Source organism: Dendropsophus ebraccatus, chromosome 5 (genome assembly GCF_027789765.1).
Source record: "Dendropsophus ebraccatus isolate aDenEbr1 chromosome 5, aDenEbr1.pat, whole genome shotgun sequence".
Lineage (NCBI taxonomy): Eukaryota > Metazoa > Chordata > Amphibia > Anura > Hylidae > Dendropsophus > Dendropsophus ebraccatus.
In genome coordinates this window covers 132,651,932-132,673,706 of record NC_091458.1, presented here as the reverse complement: position 1 = coordinate 132,673,706, position 21,775 = coordinate 132,651,932, and the positions used below count along the sequence as shown (strand labels likewise).

General features: G+C 44.9%; 1 protein-coding gene across 1 annotated transcript in view; it reads right to left on the bottom strand.

The window, feature by feature from the left end:
• CSMD2 (CUB and Sushi multiple domains 2) overlaps positions 1-11,573 on the bottom strand; it is a 325,249-nt gene extending 313,676 nt beyond the window's left edge. Inside the window, exons 1-2 of the mRNA XM_069972975.1 lie at positions 11,427-11,573; positions 3,110-3,186 (exon numbers count right to left, since the gene is read on the bottom strand). Coding sequence (XP_069829076.1) covers positions 3,110-3,186; positions 11,427-11,573 — 224 coding nt within the window. The remainder of the gene's footprint in view (positions 1-3,109; positions 3,187-11,426) is intronic.
• Positions 11,574-21,775: the final 10,202 nt, after the last annotated feature.

The following is a 21,775-nucleotide window of genomic DNA, read 5'->3' as shown; positions in this document are numbered from 1 at the left end:
ATTTTGGAGCATTTCATTTTTTACCCACTTTAAAGGAAAATGAGCTACCCTTTGAATAACTCCTCAGTCCATTTTGCTCAGAAAACCCATTAGAAAAAAAACTTTTGACATGTCACAGGGTTTTGATCAGTTGAGGTCTGATGACCTAGACTCATTATAAGATCGAGCCAGGAGAAGTCTGTGTGCAGTACTGTCTCTCCCATCTCTGTGTTATGTGACCTGGACAACCACATAATGCAGGTCAATGGGGCCACCCAGGTCAGACAAACACTGAGCGGGAAGAACAGTGCACATCAGTGGTTTTCCTGATCGCTCACAGTCTGAATAGTCAGATCTCGACCAATCAAAACTTTTGACATGTCTCTGTGCCCTATCCCTACACTTTGTAAGGTCACATTTCATGTATAACGTGTATAGATTTAATACAGACAATAGAAGGTCAGACTGGGTGGGCTAAGTAGTCCTTGTTCGCTGTGACATTGTGATTCTGTTTACAACAAAATAAATTGTCAAGCAACTCACAGACTGAAAATGCACCTTTAAGCAATAAACGACCTTGAAACTTCCATTCTCCCAAAATGTTTCGCTGAAATAAATACCTGCGCCGGAGTATTAATCTACAGAGTTTCATGACCACCATTCCCCATAGACACTAAAAAAAAAGTTTTGCCAATTCTGTCTGCAGAAACGAGTGTTTGCAGGCAGGTAATGTCTGAGGACAGGTTTAAATGCCGCCATTAAAAAGATCAATCAGAATCTCGTTTGCATGCATCTTAAGATTCCAAGAGACGGGGAAGGTTAAGCCAATTTTTCAGGATTGCATTTTAAGAATTTTAAAAGCTTTGTTATTAATTCAGAAACCGAGAAGACACTGTGTATCTTCCGCAAACAACCTAATTGTAGTTGTTCTCTCAACTCTCACCTGCAAACCATGTTCTGTCACTCATTGCTTTTTGGAATGCAGAATGAGCTTTCTGTGAAAGAAAGACAAATACTTGGTTTGATTTGTGCTGTCACAATGCTGTTTTCCCTCGGCGTCTTTTGGTTGTAGAAAATTAGTTAAAAAAGTTATTCAATGAGAGCAAACATTATGGGTTAGTAGAGCAATTAGCTATTGTAACTATAGTGAATGTTATATAAAATGTAACTCTGAATTAAAAATATATATATATATTATTTTTTTTAGCTGATTTCAATCTGTGGGGCTACATCAAGATCAAAGTGACAACTCTTCAAATGTCATGGTTCTCAAACAGCAGAGTAAGCCATCAATGTTGTCAGAATGATACTGCTTTGAGAATTATATGACACCTTAAAAGGGTATTCCCATCTCCTTTATGTAATTTAAAATGCTCCCTAACCCGTAAACATGCCTGTTGTTCAGATATTCTTTGCTTTGATCTATGTGAGCGCCTTATTAATTTATTTTTTCTTGGCATTGCTCTAGAGTAGGGATGGTCTGAACCGAGTTCGGTTCGGGTTCGTACGAACCCGAACGCTCGACAATGATTCCTGCTGTCTGCCCGCTCCGTGGAGAGGGTGGATACAGCAGCAGGACCGCTTGGAAAACTGGGATACAGCCATAGGCTGTATCCCAGTTTTCCAGGCAGTCCTCCTGCTGTATCCACCCACTCCACGGAGTGGGCAGACAGCGGGAGTCTGATGCAGAGCGTTTGGGTTCATATGAACCCGAACCTCGGCAGTTTCGGACCATCCCTACTCTAGAGTATTGAAATTGCTTAATTACTACGGTGGTGGTGTTTGTGACGTGCCCTACTGGGGATCCTGCAGGGCCTATTGGTTGGGTGTCATAAAGTTGCCCTTTTCTGTATGTGCTTTATACTTTTGTGCTGATTTATGTTCTTTTTTATGTATTTTCTTTTTTTCCCTACACCTCCTCCCAGTGTCTCTTTGCTTGCACGACCATCAGCCCACAATTGCCCCTCTCTACCCTTCCCTGGAAAGAGACAGTGTCTCAGAGCAGCCTGCATTGCAGAAAGTCTTCTACCATGATCTTTCTCCTCCTCCCCCCACCTCAGGATGGTGTTCTAGAGGAGCAGCTTGTACACCCTTACCACTTCTAGTCCCTCATGGCAGGATTGTCCCGAGTAATGTGAGTATGAAGAAAAGGGGTCGTACAGGAATCATGGGGCCTTGAACAGTTTGTTGCTATAGGGTCCCATGAATCCTAGCTATAAGCCTGCTCTTGCCACTATAACCAGCATAAAAGAGACTGTGACTGGCAGTGGCCCAGCTATTCCACAGGTGCTCTCCTCGGCTTTGATATCTGCAAACCCTCTAGGCTGCTACACACCACATATGTAGCTGCCTTTTCTCTATAGACTATGGCCAGGTTCTCAGGAGTGTTCATTTAGTGGTTGAATACAATATGTCCATTTTGTGGGTCCAAGCCTCCCATGGCCACCCAAACCAGACATATGTTTTCCATCCTTCTTGGCTGTCACATTACAGTTTTGTAGGGAGGCCATTCCCGAAGTTATAACAGGACCTGCAGGACTTTTAGTAACATACTAGCGAGGACAGCACTCGGTTGCCAGCGTCCCCTCTTACCTGCAATGTTGTTGCCCGAGACGTAAACGCATAAAGTTTGAAGTTATGGTGAGTGCCGTCTTCCTGTCTATTTTTTTAAATTGCCTTTGAAGTACGACAACTCAAAGACTGAGCACCTCTAAGCACATGACCAGACATCAAACTTGAACACTAAGCACAGTGGAAATACTTCTAAGCAGTGCCGACTTCTCTGTCTTACTGGGTCCGACTTGCGATAGCGTTCGTCTTTAAAGATCACAATGTTGAAGAATTCCTTACAGACCACTATTCCTTCCTTATAGATCTGATTTCAGTAATAAAACTTTAAATTAAATCACACTTCCCCAGGGCACAAACAGATAAGCCCAGGCATAGTTCAACCAATTCTTCCTTGATTTATTTTAAAAGGCTTTGACTCTCAGCTGATAAAATAACCCATAAAGTATATATGAATGTTAGAGCAATATGATGTTGGAGTGGCATCTTAATAAAGCAATGCAGTGCTTTGTGAAGGGTTTATCGGAAACCCTAAATTTTGTAAATCTGATAACCGGCTTACCATGGCGTCGAGCTTTCCTTATCAGAATTTACTGCCATATGACTAGCTTGGTAGATCATTTCAGTAGCACAATAGGGCTTTATAATCAACAAGGGATGCTAGTGAAGTCATTATGAAGAGCCATTGAAATCTGCTGATCGAACCCTGAACATTTATTGTATTCTAAAAAAAAAGAGAAGTTGTCCTAATTACAAATCCAGAATTACATACTGCACATAAAGCCTAATTGAGAGACATTGTGCAAGAAGCATGACTTAATGGTCTGTGCATGTTCTATCAAGCAGCCTCCTCTGTACAAAGCTCCAAGCACAAAACATCCATTCTCTCTTAACTTCAATTATTAATGTCACCATGCAGCATGGGCTTTTCTCAAAAAATATTCTCATCTTAGAGGGAAAGTCCCACAGGTGATGACATTTGACAGTTATTAGACAAGGAACTCACATGTTGACCTCACTAATTCAAGATACTGTTTACCTTGTATCACATGCAAATAAGTTTACTTTATATTGTTCTATATACCTTAAGTGTCTCTGTATGTATATTGGTGGCAGATATATAAAAAAAAAAAAAAAAAATGACCTTTAGACATGGGAATCCAGTAGGAAAGTGAGATTTAAAAGCAATGATAAAGGTTATGGCTTCTAAATTGTTCCCAAGACAAAGAGTTTCTTCACTTCAGTTGATTTCTAAAAATGGATGTGGCTTTATTTAAAAGACTTTGCCTACAGGGAAATTCAAGCAGGAATTCAGATGGTGCGGAGGATGGGAGTTTCGGATCTTAGAGTCACATGAGCTTTACAGGTGTCTGCACATAAGAATTACCCATAGGTAGAGTAGAGATGAGCGCAACTGGAGCATGCTTGAATCCAATTGCTCGGCATTTGAACATTGGTGGCTGAAAAAATTGGATGCAGCCCGAGGCCATGTTCACACTACGTGTAACACTGGCTGTTCTATGACCCGGCCGGATCACAGAACAGCCGGTGTTACTGAAAATCATCCCAGCCGGTATGGCAGTACTGGCTGGATGATTTTCACTTCTGCTGAATATGCATGCGGGCACATCCGTGTGCGCCCGCATCTGAATTCACAGCTGCACACAATGGAGCATGTGGACTCAGTTGCACGCTCCATTGTGTGAACTGACAGGTTCTCTGCGGCTGCTATTTAATGAATAGCGGGCCGCAGAAAACTGACATGCTACGTGTACACACTCCGGCCAGGATTGCCTCTAGCTGCGCTGCAGCACAATGTAAGTTAGAGATTAATCACGGGCATGTTGCAAATCGGCAACAACGGCCGTGATTAATACTTAACTTACGTTGTGTGAACATGGCCTAAGGGAGTCCTAGGGACTCGTGCATGCTCAAATTGTGCTCATCTCTAATGGGTAGTATCAGTGCACCTACACCAATAGAATATAGTAAAGGAATTTTCTAAGCATCCAATCCTAATACTCATATTGTTGGAATTGTGCCAAATTCTTAAGCCTCTATTACACAGGGCGATCTCCGGGAGCAAGCGAGCACCGACCTGTCAGATCAGCACTCGATTGTTCGTTGTTCCCAGCTCGCTGCCAGCTCTATTACACACGCTGACAGAGAGCTGGAAGGTGCAGAAGGGCCGCAGGGAACTGAGAGGGGGTTTAAAGATCGTTCGGGGAGCCCAGGAGATAGAGGTGGTCTGCTGCTGCTGCCGCTCCTATTGCACGGATTAACAGCAGAAGTTAGTTGCTATGCTCCTTGTTTCTCTTTCAACATGTTCAACATGTGCATGTCGGCTGATCATTGCCTTCTATTACACAAAGCAATTATCGGCTGCAATGGCCAATAGTCAGCCAAATACGGCCGATAATCACTTTGTGTAATAGGGCCTTTAGGGGGTTCAGATAAACTGTCCTATAAAGCAAGAGCATTTTTGCTTATGCAGTTTTCCATCAGGAACACATCATGATCCAGACCTTCAGACAGCCCTGTACTCATCTAAATAAGTCATTGGGGAAAACTGAATAATCCTTTTGATATTTATTATTACTTGAGACATCTTATTACTATAAAAAAAAAATCTGATGGACTGTGCTGTTTGTACATGTTCTATTAATACTACCTCTTATAAATTGGAAACATTGGTTTTCCATTGCATTAGGATTATCATTTAATGCAGAGGTAAAATAGAAATAATTGGAAATCGCTTGCTTTAGATGTGGATGTGGCAGGTTGTGTCAGAGCTCCTGGGTTGACAAGGTGAGAAATGCTGAAATTAACATGGCTGATTAGTCTATAATTAACCCATAGAGAGTTGCAGGCTATCCTGGAACTGTGGAAAGCTGATTATAAAACTGACACTGCATGGGGGTGACAGGAGGAGCAGTAATGCCAAATATTCCCACACATCAGTTAATAAAACACATAAGGGACTGGGCTACCACTTCTGTACATTTCATATTTAATTCTACACTTCTTACTTTATTGTAAAGGCTATTTTTGAATTCATTTCTTTCTTTTTTTTTTTTATAAAAAAGTAGTGGTGAGGAGATCTGACTGTTGGGACCTACACCCAAAAGCAAGAGGGTCGTGGCTCTTCTTGGGCTTGCATATGAAATTAAAGATGCAACGAAAGTTCGGTCTACTTTTGTTTTCTGGTTTAGGGGTTGTCAGGAGTGGATGTTTATTGACATATAGAGGGGGCTCTACTCCGTGGTGCTTCCGGGCTCTGGGATTTGACATCACAGGCCTGCTGAACCAATCAACGCGTATAGTAGTATTCCACCTCATCCTCTGATTGGCAGGTATGTGTATTTATATATATTATAGGCTTGCTGCCTAGACAACCCTTGCAACAACTGCAGGTTTTTTGCAGACTTTGATTTCACCATTAAAGTGAACCTTTTTCCACTTTCATTCTGTCAACTTGATAGGAGTGGCCCCCAGTAGCTTCTCTTGGTCCTACAAGCCTTTATTGAAAGAATTGCCTTTGTTTGTGTATATGGAGAGATCTAACAATCAAGGCTGGTGGGGAAGGGAAGAGCCACCAGGGACGTCTCCCATCACTCAAGGTCCATGTGGGATCAAAGTGATTACAGATAGTGTTGAGCGGACTTGCCAAACTGTTCGGTATGGCAACATTCTCCAAACCCGAACGCTCGGTATTTGACTCACCATGGCTGGAGAAGTTGGACACCACCTTAGGACTGCCAGGAGAACATGTATACAGAATATGGCTAAGTTCACACAAACTAAATTTTCAATAAATAATGGCTGTTGCAACACCGGCCGCTACTTATTGAAAATTAAAATAACATTGTGTCCTGTGGAATCTCGTCCGGTGTGTATACACTCCGGCCGGGATTCCATGCGGCCGCATATAAAGCTTTACATTGTCTGCACTGCCAGTTTTGCCCGACCGCTATTCAATAAATAGTGACCGCACAAAACTGACAGTGCAGACAATGTAAAGTACGGCTCTGACCCTACTTTACATTGTCTGCTATGGTGGTTTGGAATGCAGGCATACACAAATGCGCCCGCATTCCAAATCAAAAGAAGTGAAGTGCATCTGGTCGGTACTGCCAAAACTTCTGCAGCTGCCGGGAGTCAAATGCTGAGCATTCAGATTCGGAGAACGCTGCTGAACTTGAACAGTTTAGCAAGTCCGCTCGACACCAACTACAGATTCCCTTTGAAGTAAATCTGCAGCATATCCCAATCTCCACTATCCACCATAAACAGACATGCTAAAAAACGAATATAATATTAATATGGTGTCTATTTTACTTTTATTCAGTTTTCCTTAGTATTTTATCAGGTTACTTCTTCTGCATGCGTATGAAGAGCTCAGAACAAATCAAAATACCCTATAAAATTGAGAGGATGTCAAAAGTGTTAAATGGTTAAGTACATTCAATGTATTTTGTCCCTGCTGAACATTATAAGTGCTCAGGGTTCTTCAAGAATAACTTGGAGGGGAGACGTCTGAGTGCTCAGATTAAATTAGACTAATCAGTAAAATATATGTATTTGCATTTCTCCTACTTTGGCAATTATGGCTTTCTAGACAGCCAGACGGGTAAAAAAAAGAGGATATTTTATAAAAAGACAGCATCACTAAGAAAGAAAACATAGATCTAGTTGCTGATATTGCGAACAATCATGGGATACATAGTCCTGGTAACATCTGTATTACACCTTCACCAACACCTACATTTATGGCACACGGTGTATAGTACTTATTCCGTGCCACAACTTTACACTTTTCTTTCCGTATCCTTTATTAGATTAGCGGTTACTTTTTATTACACATCAATCTGTATTTCTAGGAGACGTCATGAATAATCTAACAATTTACTTCTGTCATGAAGGGTGGACAAAAAGAATTAGGGTATTTGTAAAGGTAATGATCCTTTTGCACGTTTGCTGAGGCCTGTGCATTTAAATCTTTAGAAGAGAAGAGCATTGAGACGAGAAACAAGAATCTAGACTATTTTTGTTTGTTTCTAAGGTCTCCGTTAGACTTTGCTACCAATTTGACATCATGCTTGATGATTTACTAACATGTTTCCATCAGAAAATTGTCAAGTTTTTGCCCATTTTTTCCTGTTGGTTGGTGTTCCGACATATTTACTAAAGGTGTGCGACACAATTTTTCCAAAAACCTTACAAATCTGTCATTTTTGTCATAAAAACCCCGCAGTAGGGATGTCAAAATGCGCCACAATCGACAGATGTACTAAGCAAACAGTCATTTATTTTAACAGGTTTTTTATTCTTAAATCCAGCCTCTTCTAGAGTGGCGGGATGGTCAGGTTTTAATTTTGTCCGTGTGAAGGGCTGCCCGGACAATCCTTAGATTGTCCCAGTGGCCCATAGAAGATAGCAGCAGTTTGCTGCCACTGCTCCTATTACATAGAACAACGGCCAGCAGATCATCAGCGTTTTGATAGGTCACTTTCTAAGACAATGATCAGCCGCTATTGTGTATGTCGGCTGATCTTTGTCTTTTAATATTACCTATTACACCAAGCAATTATTGTCTGGTAATCGGCCAAGAATGTCCGAAAATAGATTGGTATAGTAGAGTTTGGTAAGGTAGGGCCCTTACATCAAGTACCGCCAGTAGTGCACCAAAAGCCCTCAATAGCATATTAATAAAAAGCCATTATAATCAGTGCAGCAGAGAGGATTTCTTTTGTTTTCACCCATTTACTTTGATATTAAGATCAATGGAGGTAGAGCTACACAAGTTCAAATATCCTCAAAAATAGATCCCTTAATGATCTGAGACAATGCCATATGGTTGATAATGTTGGATTTCAGTGCAATGTTCTAAGAAGAGAATGGTTGTGATTACAGGTTCTGTTGTTGATATAAAGTTGTTGCCATATAGATAAAAAAAAAATCATCAAAAGCATTACTAACCTTCCCTGTCATTGGTTTAGTCAGATCTACTGAAATATTTAGCAACAGACCCTTGTGACTCTGGCTCTGCACCAGATCGGACCATGGTCATTTGGTTCTTTTTTTTTTTTAAATTTGTGTTCATCATTCCTTTGCCAATTTATTTTGTGTTCTGAAGGACATGAAAGCACGTTGTCTGCTCTTTAAAAAAAAAAAAAAAAAAGTTTTAGGGTGCCTTCACACCTACCGACTCGCAGCGTTAATAACGCTGCGAGTCGGCTAGGTCCTGGCAAATCACTGTCATTACATACACGCAGCGGTCTGAACGACTGCTGCGTGTATATAAATCTGCCGGCCGCTTAACCCCTTCTGATGCCTGCCACCTCCCGCTCCGCTCTGTATACATACCTCCTTGCTCCACGGGGTCCCGCCGTCCTGCTCTCGCACCCGGCCAATCAGTGTGTTGTCATGCCGCAGGGACCCCGTGGAGCGAGGGCAGGTAATGTATACAGAGCGGAGCGGGAGGCAGCCAGCATCAGAAGGGGTTAAGCGGCCGGCAGATTTACATACACGCAGCCGTCATTCAGACCGCTGCGTGTACAGTATGTAATGACAGTGATCTGCCAGGACCCAGCCGACTTGCAGCGTTATTAACGCTGCGAGTCGGTAGGTGTGAAGGCACCCTTAGAACTCATTTTTGTGACCTATTTACATATGTATATTTTTTTAAACCATGAATGTGTTTGGGTTCCAGAAGGGAATTTAGAAGATTTGTTCTTTAATAATACAGTTGCACAAGCCCTATTGGCTTTAATTGCCTTGTTGTTTTGGATTATTTTCCAAGCATGTATGTGTTTTGCCTCTGACTCAAAAGAATAGATCGTTGCTATTTTAAGTCTAAGGGAAAACTCATAAACTGTATGGACCTGAGATGGAGCTAAGAGGGGTCTGCCGAGGTATAAGAAACTCTATAAATGTGTGTTTGTGTATGTTTGTGTTTGGGTGTGTGTCTGTTTGAGAGTGTGTTTTTTTGTGTTTGTTTGTCTGTATGTATGTATGTTTGTGTGTATGAGTGTGTTTGTGTATGTGTGTGTGTATGAGTGTGTTTGTGTGTGTGAGTGTGTGTGTGTGTGTATATTTGTGTGTGTTTCCGTGCGTGTGTGTGTATGTGTGTTTGTGTGTGTATGTGTTTGTTTGTGTGTGTGTGTGTGTGTGTTTGTAGGTGTTTGCGGAGGGTAGGAACTCCTAATTTTGCTAAAGGACTTGCAGGTTCTGCTCCTTAAAGTATTATTTTCAGTTTAATAAACTTTTGACACGTCTCCTAGACATGTCAAAACTTTTGATCATTCTGATCTTAGTGCTGAGACGCCCACTGATCGCTGGATATAGCTGGGGGAAGCACACTCAATCCAATTCATAGCAGAGCTCTATAGACGTAAAGCGAAGCCCATCTCCTGCATTAAAATGTACTGAGTGGCAAGTCAGGGAGTCAAGCTCCCCGCTGCCACATCTATGACTAGGGATCGGCGGCGGTCTCAGCACTGTCTATGTGATGCGTCAAAAGTTTTTGAAATGACAGTGTGGCTTTAAATGTTATCCATCATACAGTCCATAATCTGTAGTCTACAAAACATAAGAATGGAAGAATTTTATGAAACCCGAGTCCTACATTAGAGCTGACAAAAGCTGCTTTTACGCCGTGCTATTGCTTTAAAGCCGTCTGTGCTCACTAGACCTTAAACTATTTGATCACCAGTGAACAGAAATATTGTAATATAAATGTTAACTTCTTGCTTGTATTGCGTTAATGTACTTGTTTGTTTGCTTGGGGCATCATTTGGAGGAACAATGTTCCGATTATTTTGGCTGACGCAACGTGGAGCAGGGGTAGACTTCATTTCCATTTAACAGTATATTAATAGATGAGTCACTGATTATACTCCCAGACATGACAGTAAGGGCGTAGGTGTCAATACAAATACACATTGAATGCTTCAGATAAAGAGAAAAGTTCTTTGGATAAAACCATATTCTATTTGCTCTGTCTACAAGAATCCTAATAATAAAATGCTACAACAGCACAAAAAAAAAAAATCAATTCAGTGCTTGTATGCATTGTGGCCTACACAAAGCCCCAGAATTAATTACCCCTAGTTTTCTGACATGTGAACGGTGTTGGCTCCATATAAAACCCGGCAGAAATTGACTTACTCACATACATATTTATGCTTTGATAAAATATTGAAAATTACTTTTCTCAAGGACTAAAGCAATTTGATTTCTCATTTTATACCTCAGAGTCTTCCTACATCTGCAATTTTTTTTCTAAGTGATTTGAAAGCTTAATACAGATGGAGGGGTGTACTGTGATTCCTAGTACTAGGCATTTGTCCAAAGCCGCACACAGTACTGTATATTGTGAAACCACTATAATGGGAGAGCAGTGGAGCGTGGCATCTCCTTATTTAACAGGCCTTCCATAATTTAAGATGTTACACACTTTAATCTGATGCTGTGTGTTAGGAGCTTGTACTGGACGTAATAAACAAGGTGGTGGAGGAGTTGGGAGAGTCACAGAAATGCCGCTTTAACATAAACAATGCTGGAGAAACATGGGACTTACTGCATTAAATATTATTACAGGAAGACGAGCAAGAAGCTGAGTAACTCCCGGTGGACAATAGAAGGATGAGACAGCTCTCTAGGAAATGGGATTCTAAGCTTTTAGGCTTCATAGCTAGATACGGACAAGGAGAAGAACCCTAAAATAGCTGTCTACAGATACCCCTCCCCCACACATACACACTTAGGATAGATTTTGGTTCGGTATATAATCCTTAGCCATGTTTTAAGACTCTTTAAAGGACAACTCCAGCACTAAAGGGGGAAGGGGGGGACACAAACACCGTTTTTATACTTACCCTCACTCCTGGGCCATCTCTATTTGAATATCTTGCCGATCGTGGGTCCCCGGAGCTCCCATCAGCATCTTCATCTTTGGAGCTAAGCAAGCAGTAAGTCATCTGCTGACAGCTCACAGTTGGGCTGGCCCGCTGTGAAGACGTCATTGACACAAAATGGCGCCGGCCGTGGTTGACAGGGATCAGGTACTTATAGGTTTTAATACTTCTGGGAAAGGGGTGGGGCAAAAGGGTTATTAAAGCATATTATAAAGTTATATATGTTAGAAGTATATACAGATGTAGCTAGGCTTACCATGAGTTGTAGCCAGGGTTAACTTGATCCCTGACGCAGCAATTGTGTCAGGGAGCTATGTTAAGTCAATTAGAAAGTCAAGTTAAATGGGTTATTGTGATCAAGTTAACCCTGGCTGCAACTCATGGTTACATCTGTATCAGTAATAAAGGGGGCTGTGGCATACTTAAGGGGTACTCTGGGCAAAAAAAAAAGTTCAAATCAACTTGTATCGGAAGGTTATACAAATTAGTAAATTACTTTTATTTAAAAATCTCAAGTTTTCCAGTACCTATCAACTGCTGTATGTCCTAAAAAAAGTGGTGCATTCTTTTCAGTCTGACACAGTGCCTTAAATGAGGGGAGCATATAGTAAACTAGTGACAGAAATGCTGAACGAATAAGCTTATAATCCTTACTTACAACATTTAGTTTAGCTGTCCTCCTAATATGCAGGAGAATAGAATTCTTGCCTCACACCTCCTCCCCTCCCCCGCCTCTAGGTGCTGATTGACAGTTGACTGTCTATACACAGCATGGATAGATAACTGCCAATCAGCAGCTGGTGGGTGTAGTTTTCTGCCTCTCATGAATATCCAGGACTTCTAAGCGCATGCACATAATGGAGAGGACTACTTTTTGCCCATGTTATTCAAAAGGATATCTCTAGATCATCTGCACAGAACAATGTAAGTGATACATCATTCTGTTCAGCTACTCTGTCACTATTTTATTTCACCTTTAGATAGGACAGCAGAAACCTAGAAAGAGTCACTTTTAAGTGCTAGAATGTCCTGACATGCGTGGTAAACTAGGTGGTCTTCAGAAACCAATTTGAAGAGCATGATCACCTTTAGTACATCAGGGGAGTCAACTTCTTTATTGCTGCCCTGCACATTTATCACCTAAATGCAAACTGCCATTCAGATGATTTATACCGCCCTTGGCACAATAGACATCGATTTCTAAGCATTATGATTTCCCCTTCACTTTAAATGTAGTGTAAATGCTGGATTATAGTGTATGCGGCTGGCAGACTCTTCCTATCAGAATCTTTCATCATGGTTGGCTCATTATAGTTTCAAAGCACCAAAACCTCCACTGTGCCCTTATTGGCACGGTTCCTGGACATAGCCTGCTTCCTGCACATGCTGCTGAACTGGCCTTAGCTATAGCTATGAATTTGTAATAGTGCTTCTATTTTTAATGGCTATGACACCCTACCTTGCTGATCGTGGTACATTTCCGAAAAAGAAAACCTAATGGGTGCTTATAAGAGGGAGAAATAATTGAAGAGGAGCAGGTGCTTAAATAAACCATCTACTACTAAGCAGACCATAGCACCACATTTAGCTGACTTTGCTTACTGAGATGCTTGCTATACAAGAATGAAAACAGGATCCTTAAAGGGACTAAATTAGGGTTTTTACTCTTATTAAAGAAATTGAATAATTTAAAGTAGAACAATAAAGATTCGCTGTGGGGGCGTGGCTTGAGGCTTATGGAGTGAGGACGCGTCCTTCTCGAGCTCCCGGGCCGCCGAGCTTGTACAGCCCTGTGACACCCTGCACCCGCTCCCTTATGAGACCTAGAAAGCACCAGAGGCCCCCCAAGACCCTACCTGCCTCCAGGATTGACAGATCCTGTCAGCCGACGCTCCACAAGTACCTGGCCCCGGAGCTCCTGAGTGCCGCGCCGGGATCCAAGATGGCGCCGGACCCCCCGGTGACAGTCTCCCGAGCGGGAGCAGACACTGCTGCTGCACAGCATGGCCTTCCTCCAGCGGCGAGCGCCCCGGACCAAGTGGCCCCTGCATCCTCGGCCATCCAGGGAGCCCAGGGCGGTCCTCCCTCTGAGAGCGGTGAGTCCGCACTGTCCTTCTCCCCTGGCCCCATGTGCTCAGGTCATGATGTCCGGCTGCCGCCATTAGAACAGAGGCCCTTCACTCGCAGGCAGGCTTCTAAGGAGAGAGCAGCTCTGCAACATGTGCCTGCTCCCCAGCATGCACAGACTCGGCCCATTAACCCTGCCTCTCCTGACCTGCAGGACACTGACTTTACTGTGACCCCCCCCCATCCTGCAGACCCCAGGTGGAGCTTGGTCGTCACCTTCCTCTCACTCCTCCATGGAAGAGACCTGCGATCTGCCCCCCGACAATATGGCACCATGGGCACAGTATTTGAGGAACCTCCCCACTAAGCAGGACTTTCAGTCACTAATTTCAGAGGTCCGTTCAGCCTGTAGAGCAGAAATTGTCACAGTAAGGAATGATATAAAGGCGATTGCTGACCGAGTGGAATTGCTTGAATCCGATCATGAACAAACCAGGTCCCTGACCTCTGACTTACGCAACACCTCCGAGGCCCAGACCCAAGCCCTCAGAGAAATGCGCAGGCAATTGGAGGACCTTGATAACCGTGGCCGCCGCCATAATATTCGTGTTCGGGGGCTCCCGGAAGTAACCGGACCTGAGGATCTGCGTGTTATCCTCCAAAAGCTGTTCAACCAGATTTTGGGTCTGCCCGAGGTCTCTCCTATTAAACTGGACCGGGCCCATAGAGCCTTACGCCCCAGGGGCAGTTCCTCCACACCTCGGGATGTCATCTGTTGCGTCACGGACTTTACAGCTAAAGAGAACATTATGCGCAAAGCCAGGCTTCTACGCTCCATCACCTTCGAAAGCACCGACATTCAGCTATTCCCCGACCTCTCTCGCATTACTCTCCTTCAACGGAAATTACTCCGTCCTCTGCTGGATACCTTGAGAAATGAGGGAATCACGTACCGATGGGGCTTCCCCTTTTCCCTTACGGCTAAGAAAGATGGACGCTCTGCCACTTTCCGCTCTCCTGACGACCTTGCTCAATTTTGTGACACCTTCGAAATCACCCCTCCGGTGCTCCCGGACTGGGATCAGCTGACTCCTCCTCCTCCGCTACCCCGCATCTGGACACCGGCTCAGCACAAGGGGAAGAGAGCCCGCACTTCTGTTCCCGCTCGTTTGGACCCCGCCTGATCGGCTCGGCAAGAACTTAGGCGACCAATAGGATTTGACTACTCTCCCGGGGTTACCCCACACAAAGGGTCCTGAGTATATAGTTTTGGTTTTGATTGCTCTTTTATCTACTGCATATCTGTTCATATTGTTTTCCGTTCTTCTTATTAGCGGTATAGTTAGGCATTGCTCTATATTGTGGTTTCTGGTGCTTCACTGATTGTTCCCCTTCTTTCCCTGACCCTCCTTGTCCCTGCCACCCCTCCCAACCTCCTTTCCCTCCCTTCTCCCTCCCCCTCTTCCCCTGCCCCCCCCTCCCCTCCCCACCCCCTCCCTCCCCCTTCCCCCCCCCCCCCCTTCCACTCTCCACTTACCCCTCTCCTCCCCCCCCTTTACGAAGTGTCACAGGCGTCTTGGGGGAGGGCCCCGGTCGTTCTGCTCTTTTGGCGGGGCGGCGGGGTCCCCTCCCTTGATGCTATTTGCATAATCATTGATGCGGCCTGGGTCTCGCTTTCTGATTGATTCCCCTGGCCTCTTCCGCGCTCCCCGCTAGATACACGCGGACCGCACTCTTTATGTTTATTATAAGTTGCTTTGTTTGGTGGCCTGTTTTGGTCGCTGCCCTTCGGCGCCAAAATTCGGTCCAGTATCTCACGCCTTTTAGGGCGTATGGTTATTCCAATTTTTGTACTCTTTTGTTCTTTCTTGTGCTTCTCTTTTTCTCTCTCATCTTTCCCTCTCCTCCTGACCCCTCTACCCCTACTCCTATCTCGGACCCTGTCCCCAGCCTCTTCTGCATCTTTGTTGGAGGTGGAGGGAGGCCTTGGCGTGAATGGATTTTACTACGTCCGTTCCCTCCTCGCCCAATCCTTCTCCATACTTGCTTGACCTCACCCCCCTATTGCTTTGATCATGGTTAGGTTGGTTACCCATAATGTTAAGGGGCTGAACTCCCCGGCAAAGCGCAGACTGGCTCTCCAGGAAATGAGGCGGCTCAATGCCGACATTGTCTTCTTACAGGAGACGCATTTTGACTCTCATTCCTCCTTCAATTTTGCTAACCGCTGGTACCCTCGTGCTTACCATGCGTACTCCTCCACAAAGAGGGCGGGTGTAGCCGTTCTGCTGGGAAGCTCCTGCCCATTCCAAATTACTAAAGATGTCCTGGACCCCCAAGGCCGATATGTTATTCTACATGGATCTTTTTTAGGAGTTAACCTTACCCTTTGTAATTTATACGCCCCTAATGTTAAACAACTTGCTTTTCTACGCCAGGTGGGTAAGCTCCTTGAGCCTTTCCGAGACTCTACCCTGATTATAGGTGGGGACTTTAACCTTGTGTTTTCTCCCTCTGCAGACAGGAGTGCTCCTTTCTCTTCCACTCTCCCTCCTCGACTCTCTCAACAGTCCCGCAGCTTCCGCCAGATAGTCCGTACCCTCCAGCTCTTCGACCTTTGGCGCATCCACAATCCTTCTGCTCGTCAGTACACTTTCTACTCCCACCCTCATCAGACGCACACCAGACTGGACCACTTCTTTGGTAATGTACTAGCCCTTCGCACTCTTACATCAGCCTGCATAGAACCCATCACGTGGTCAGATCACGCACCTGTGCTGCTGGACCTGGCCCTCTCTCGCTGTGCACCCCGTAGATGCCACTGGCGGCTTAATGAGAGGCTTCTCAAGGTCCCGGAGCACAGGGACGTCCTGAAACAACACCTCTCCTCATAATTCTCCCTTAATGCCCCTTCGGCTCCTTCTAGTTCCACACTCTGGGAGGCCCATAAGGCCGTGATGCGTGGCCACTGCATTTCACTAGCATCTCACCTCAAAAAGAACAGACTAGAACAAATGGCGCACTGGAGGACTCGCCTCTCCACCCTCGAATCCCGCATGCTCCAACGCCCTGCGGTCCCCACGTTGCGTAAAATTGTAGAGGCACGGGCAAAGCTTAAGGACCTGGCCATGGCACAGGTCGAGAAACTTATGCATTATTCTAGGCGCCTCTATTATGAGCGCAGCAATAAAGCCCATTCCCTTTTGGCGAAGCAACTGCGGGACCGTCAGGCCCAAACGACACCCTTCTGTATTCGCTCTCCAGCTGGAGTCCCTGTGTACGATCCAGAGGGGATAGCGAATCTGTTTCGTGAATATTACACCTCTCTTTACTCTCTGCCTTCATCCTTACCCGATGACCCTGTAGCACGTCGCTCTCTTATCTCTTCTTTTCTTTCCACTCTCCCCAAACTCCCCTCGGAGGCCCTAGACCACCTAAACGCTCCCGCTACTCTGGAGGAGCTGGAGGAGGTGATTAAGGCTCTGCCGAACGGTAAATCCCCAGGGGCAGATGGGTTCCCCTACCTATATTACAAGACGTTTGGAGAGGTTCTTAACCCTCACCTCCTGAAACTATTTACGTCTTTCCTCCAGGGGGAACCCATCCCGAATACTATGCTGTATTCACACATTGTGGTGATTCCTAAACCAGGCAAAGATGGTTCGGCATGTGCAAGTTATAGACCCATCACCCTCCTCAATTCCGACCTGAAAATCTTTGCTAAGCTGCTGGCTATTCGCCTGAACGTTTGGCTCCCTCAGCTGATTCACCACGATCAGGTCGGTTTCGTCCCGTTTCGTCAAGCGGGAGATAATACCCGCCGGACAATTGATTTGGTTGATGTGGTCCATAAGCAGCACTCCTCCATGCTCCTCCTGTGCCTTGATGCTGAGAAGGCGTTTGATCGCCTCTTATGGCCCTTCTTGTTCTCCACTTTGGAGCACCTGGGATTCCGAGGGGAGTTTATCACTGCCCTACATGCACTATACTCCACGCCAACATCTGCAGTTCGACTCCCGCACGCCACTTCCTCTCCCTTCCCGGTACGTAATGGAACACGCCAGGGATGTCCGCTCTCCCCCCTAATTTTCGCGCTGTGTATTGAACCCTTAGCAGCCGCTATTCGGGCCCACCCGGACATTCACGGCGTGCGCCTGCACGACAGGGAATTTAAAATAGCCCTCTATGCGGACGATGTGCTCCTCACTATCACTCAACCCTTACTCTCCCTCCCCTCTTTGCATGAACTTATTTCATCATATGGCAAACTGTCCGGATATAAAATAAATACCTCCAAAACAGATGCTCTCCCTATAAACATCCCTGATCCCCTTCTGGCTTCCCTACAGAACTCATACACATATACATGGCAGTCTTCCTCGCTTCTCTACTTGGGAGTCAAAATTACCTCTTCTTACTCCCACCTCTTTCAGGCCAACTTTATCCCACTGATTAAAGAGGTTTCTAACTTACTTAACTCATGGTCCCACCTCCCTATCTCCCTCATAGGCCGCATTAATACGATAAAAATGGCGATCCTCCCAAAATTCCTCTACCTCTTTGAGACCCTCCCTGTAGCAGTCCCTAGGCCTACCCTTCGGGGCATACAGGCTCTGTTTCTCAAATTTCTTTGGAGGCAGGGACGTCACAGGATACCCCTCTCTGTCCTTGCCTCGCCCCTAAATAGAGGGGGGCTGGCGTTTCCGGATATAACTAGATACTATCTAGCGGCGCATCTCCGTACCATTCCCTCCTGGGTGTCCCTTCGCTCCTTTAAGAGATTTGTAGAGATTGAAAAGCTCTGGATTGCACCTGTCCACCCCTGCGCCCTTCTTTGGGCACCAAAGCGTGCCCTACCGGACTCCGCACTTCTGGCCCCAATGACCTTTATAAGGGGCATTTGGTCCCAGTGTCGTGCTAAGTACAGCCTCTCAGCATCTTCTTCGCCTTTAGAACCCTTTCTCTACACGCCTGATTTCCCGGTTAGCATCACTTCAGCCATGTCCCAACCCTGGTCGGCTGTGGGCCTGTTCAGGTTTTATGACTTGGTCAATCCGGTCAACAGGACCTTCCCAGATTTTTCTGCTCTCCGGGAGAAATATGGCCTTTCTCAACGCTTCTTTTTCTCCTACCTACAGATCCGTGACCTCTTCCGTTCCCGATTGGGCTCGCTGACCTGTCCACGACCTAATCCGTTTGAAATGTGCTGTTTAAGGGGTGCGTCCTCCAAAGGGTTGATAACGGATATTTATCGCCTGCTCTTCCCGGCAGACCCCCCAGGACATGGTTACATGCACAAGTGGGAACGGGACTTGGGTACCATGATCTCACACTCTATGTGGCAGATAATATGGAGTAAGGCGGCCAAATCCTCTTTATGTACCCAATATAGGGAAACCCAATACAAGTTACTCATGCGCTGGTACCATACTCCTTCCCTCCTCCACAAATTCAATCCTGCTTACCCCAACATCTGCTGGAGATGCCAGGTCGCTCCTGGCTCGCTCTTTCATATATTCTGGGAATGTCCTTTAATCGCTACTTACTGGATGGCTGTCCGAAGCACAATACAGGAGATCTTGGATATACAGGTTCCTTTGACACCCCTTCACTTTCTCTTTAATGTCCCCCCCAAATCCATCGGGTGCCGTGCAGCTAAATTGCTCCTTCATATCCTCACGGCTGCCAAATGCCTCATCTCCCTACACTGGAAGAGTACCTCTCCACCCTCCTCGCTAGACTTGCTTGCCCGGATCAGGGATGTTGGTAGTATGGAGTCGCTTACAGCAACCCTAAATAATACAGTTGAAAAATTCAACGCGGTCTGGGACCCTTGGGACACGTTCTGGGACAGGCGCCCGAGATGACCCCCCCCCCCCCCCCCCCTCTCCCTCTAGCTTTCTCTTCCCCTCCTCATTCTTTCTTCGTCCCTCCCCTCTCTTACTTCTCTTTATTGCTCTCTTCTTTTTCTCTCTTTGTTGCCAATAATGGAGGGGAGACGTTACCCCCGCGATCTAAGCTTATCTTCCAGGGCCCGGAATCTACACCGAGGCTTCTTGCTCACCTACATCTATCTGGTTTTGGATGGCCATTTCGGCACTAAGGCTGAAACCCACCTTCATTTTTGCTGCGGCTGGTTCCTCCTCAACTACAGCCTGGCCCATGTGTTAACTACCTGAACTGCCCTCTCTCCTTCGGGTGGCTTCACCCTCCCTATATGGCAATATACTGTTTAATGTCATGCATATTTTTGCTATTCTCCTTTCATGTACCTCTGTTTGGTCTTGTTTATGTTGAAAAATTCAATAAAAAGACAATTTATTAAAAAAAAAAAAAGATTCGCTGTGAAAAACAAAAAACAACAACGAAAAAAAAAATGGCGGCTGCACGTGCTGTCAATGGGCGAAAGGGATTAGCCATAATCCCTAGTGTTCGTCCAATCGGCTGCAGGCCTCTCTGTGATGTCAGCACCTTCCACTCACCCTCTGTATAAGACGTTTACGGAGGTGGCCAGTCGGCTGTGTGTAGAGGAGAGAGCAGGATTGCAGAAGGCAGTTAGAGCCGAGCAGGGAGAGACTGACAGAGTGATAGAGGCACAGAGAGGAGAAGGTAGGATAGGATAGGAGAGCTGATTGTGGGTGATGTCAGCACCTCCCCCTCACCCTCTATATAAGGTGGTTCGGTAACGGAGGTGGCCAGTTGGCTGTGTGTGGAGGAGAGAGCAGGATGGTAGCAGGCAGTTAGAGCAGAGCAGGGAGAGACTAACAGAGTGATATAGGGACAGAGAGGAGAGGAGTGACGGAAATTTGATGAACTGGCTGATTGATTTTTTTTTTATTTTGATTTTCCCATTTTTCTTTCTTTTGACACTTTTACAACATTATTAAAAAAAAATTGTCCTTCAGTTATAGTCCCAGTATTGTAGCTACTATAGTTTGCAAATCTTAACAAATTTGATCGAAAATATGCAAAGTTCGCAAAACGAATTTCCAGCTGCTTCAGTTATCTTTATTATGTATTACTTGTAGTACAAAATACTCAGTTTTTCCTGCTGTCAAACATTTCTACAGTGTATTGTAGGGTTTTCACGTGCCATGCAAATGACCATGGCTGTGTGGATCGTGCTCATGATAATGACAGGCGACGGGGCTATAAGATCTCAATAAATTGTCCTCCCTTGGAAGTCTCCATTCATTACCGTTAAAAGACATGGGGTTAATTGAGCACTGAATGCTGTGGACCAGTGGCCCATGTCTTGTTGTTAGGCTGTAAATGGTAATAACCTTTGAATAAAGACAAATCTGTTGCCTTGAGATGTCAGATTTTCAAAGTCACAGCAGTCACTGTGTACAGCTATCTAGGGAGTCACAGAGCACAGCCTGGTCTGGGAAGACTTACTGGAATCAAAGTACTCTGAGAGAAATACTAATAAAATTAAATGTAACTTATGCTACATAAATCATATGTTCAATATGATGCAGAGATGGACCTCAACAAACTGTTACTGAACACTCCGCTGCATTGTGGTAGTAAGACATTGGATACTAAGAGCATTGAAGGAGCTAGCCATGCTGTAACAGAAAAATAAACATTAAACAGCTCCTTTCTTCCAACAACAGCACCACACCTGTCCTCAGTTTGTGTTTGGTACTACAGCCTGCCCCTATTTACTTTAATGGAACAGGGCTACAATACCACACACAAACTGGAACCTCTAAAGATTCTAGCCAAGCTGTAGCTCTAATATGTATCTAAAGAAATAGGGATGTCAGAGTGGAGGAAAAAGGGAAATAGACCCACCTACAGATGGAAATTATTGGAAATTATTACCAGTGATGGTCTCAAAGCAAAACTTGGTTTACCCACCCTTACTGCACTTTTATAGAAACGTATGGCAGTCTGGCCTCTGTGGTCTGCCAACACTTCCTTGATTGTATAGACCAGTGCTTCTCAATTCCAGTGCTCAGGCCTCACCAACAGGTCATGTTTTGAGGATCTCCTTAGTATTTCACAGGTGGTATTATTATACTCAGTGCATCAGGCATCATCACAGGTGTTCTTTCTATGGGATATCCTCAAAACATTACCTGTTGGTGAGACCTGAGGACTGGAATTGAGAAGCACTGGTATAGGTAGTTGCCTATGTTGGTGTATACATTGTATACTAAAGAGTTATAGGATTTTGGAACGTGGCATTCATTTCTCATAAATCTAACTAAAGCTTCTCAATTCGGGGAAGTCGG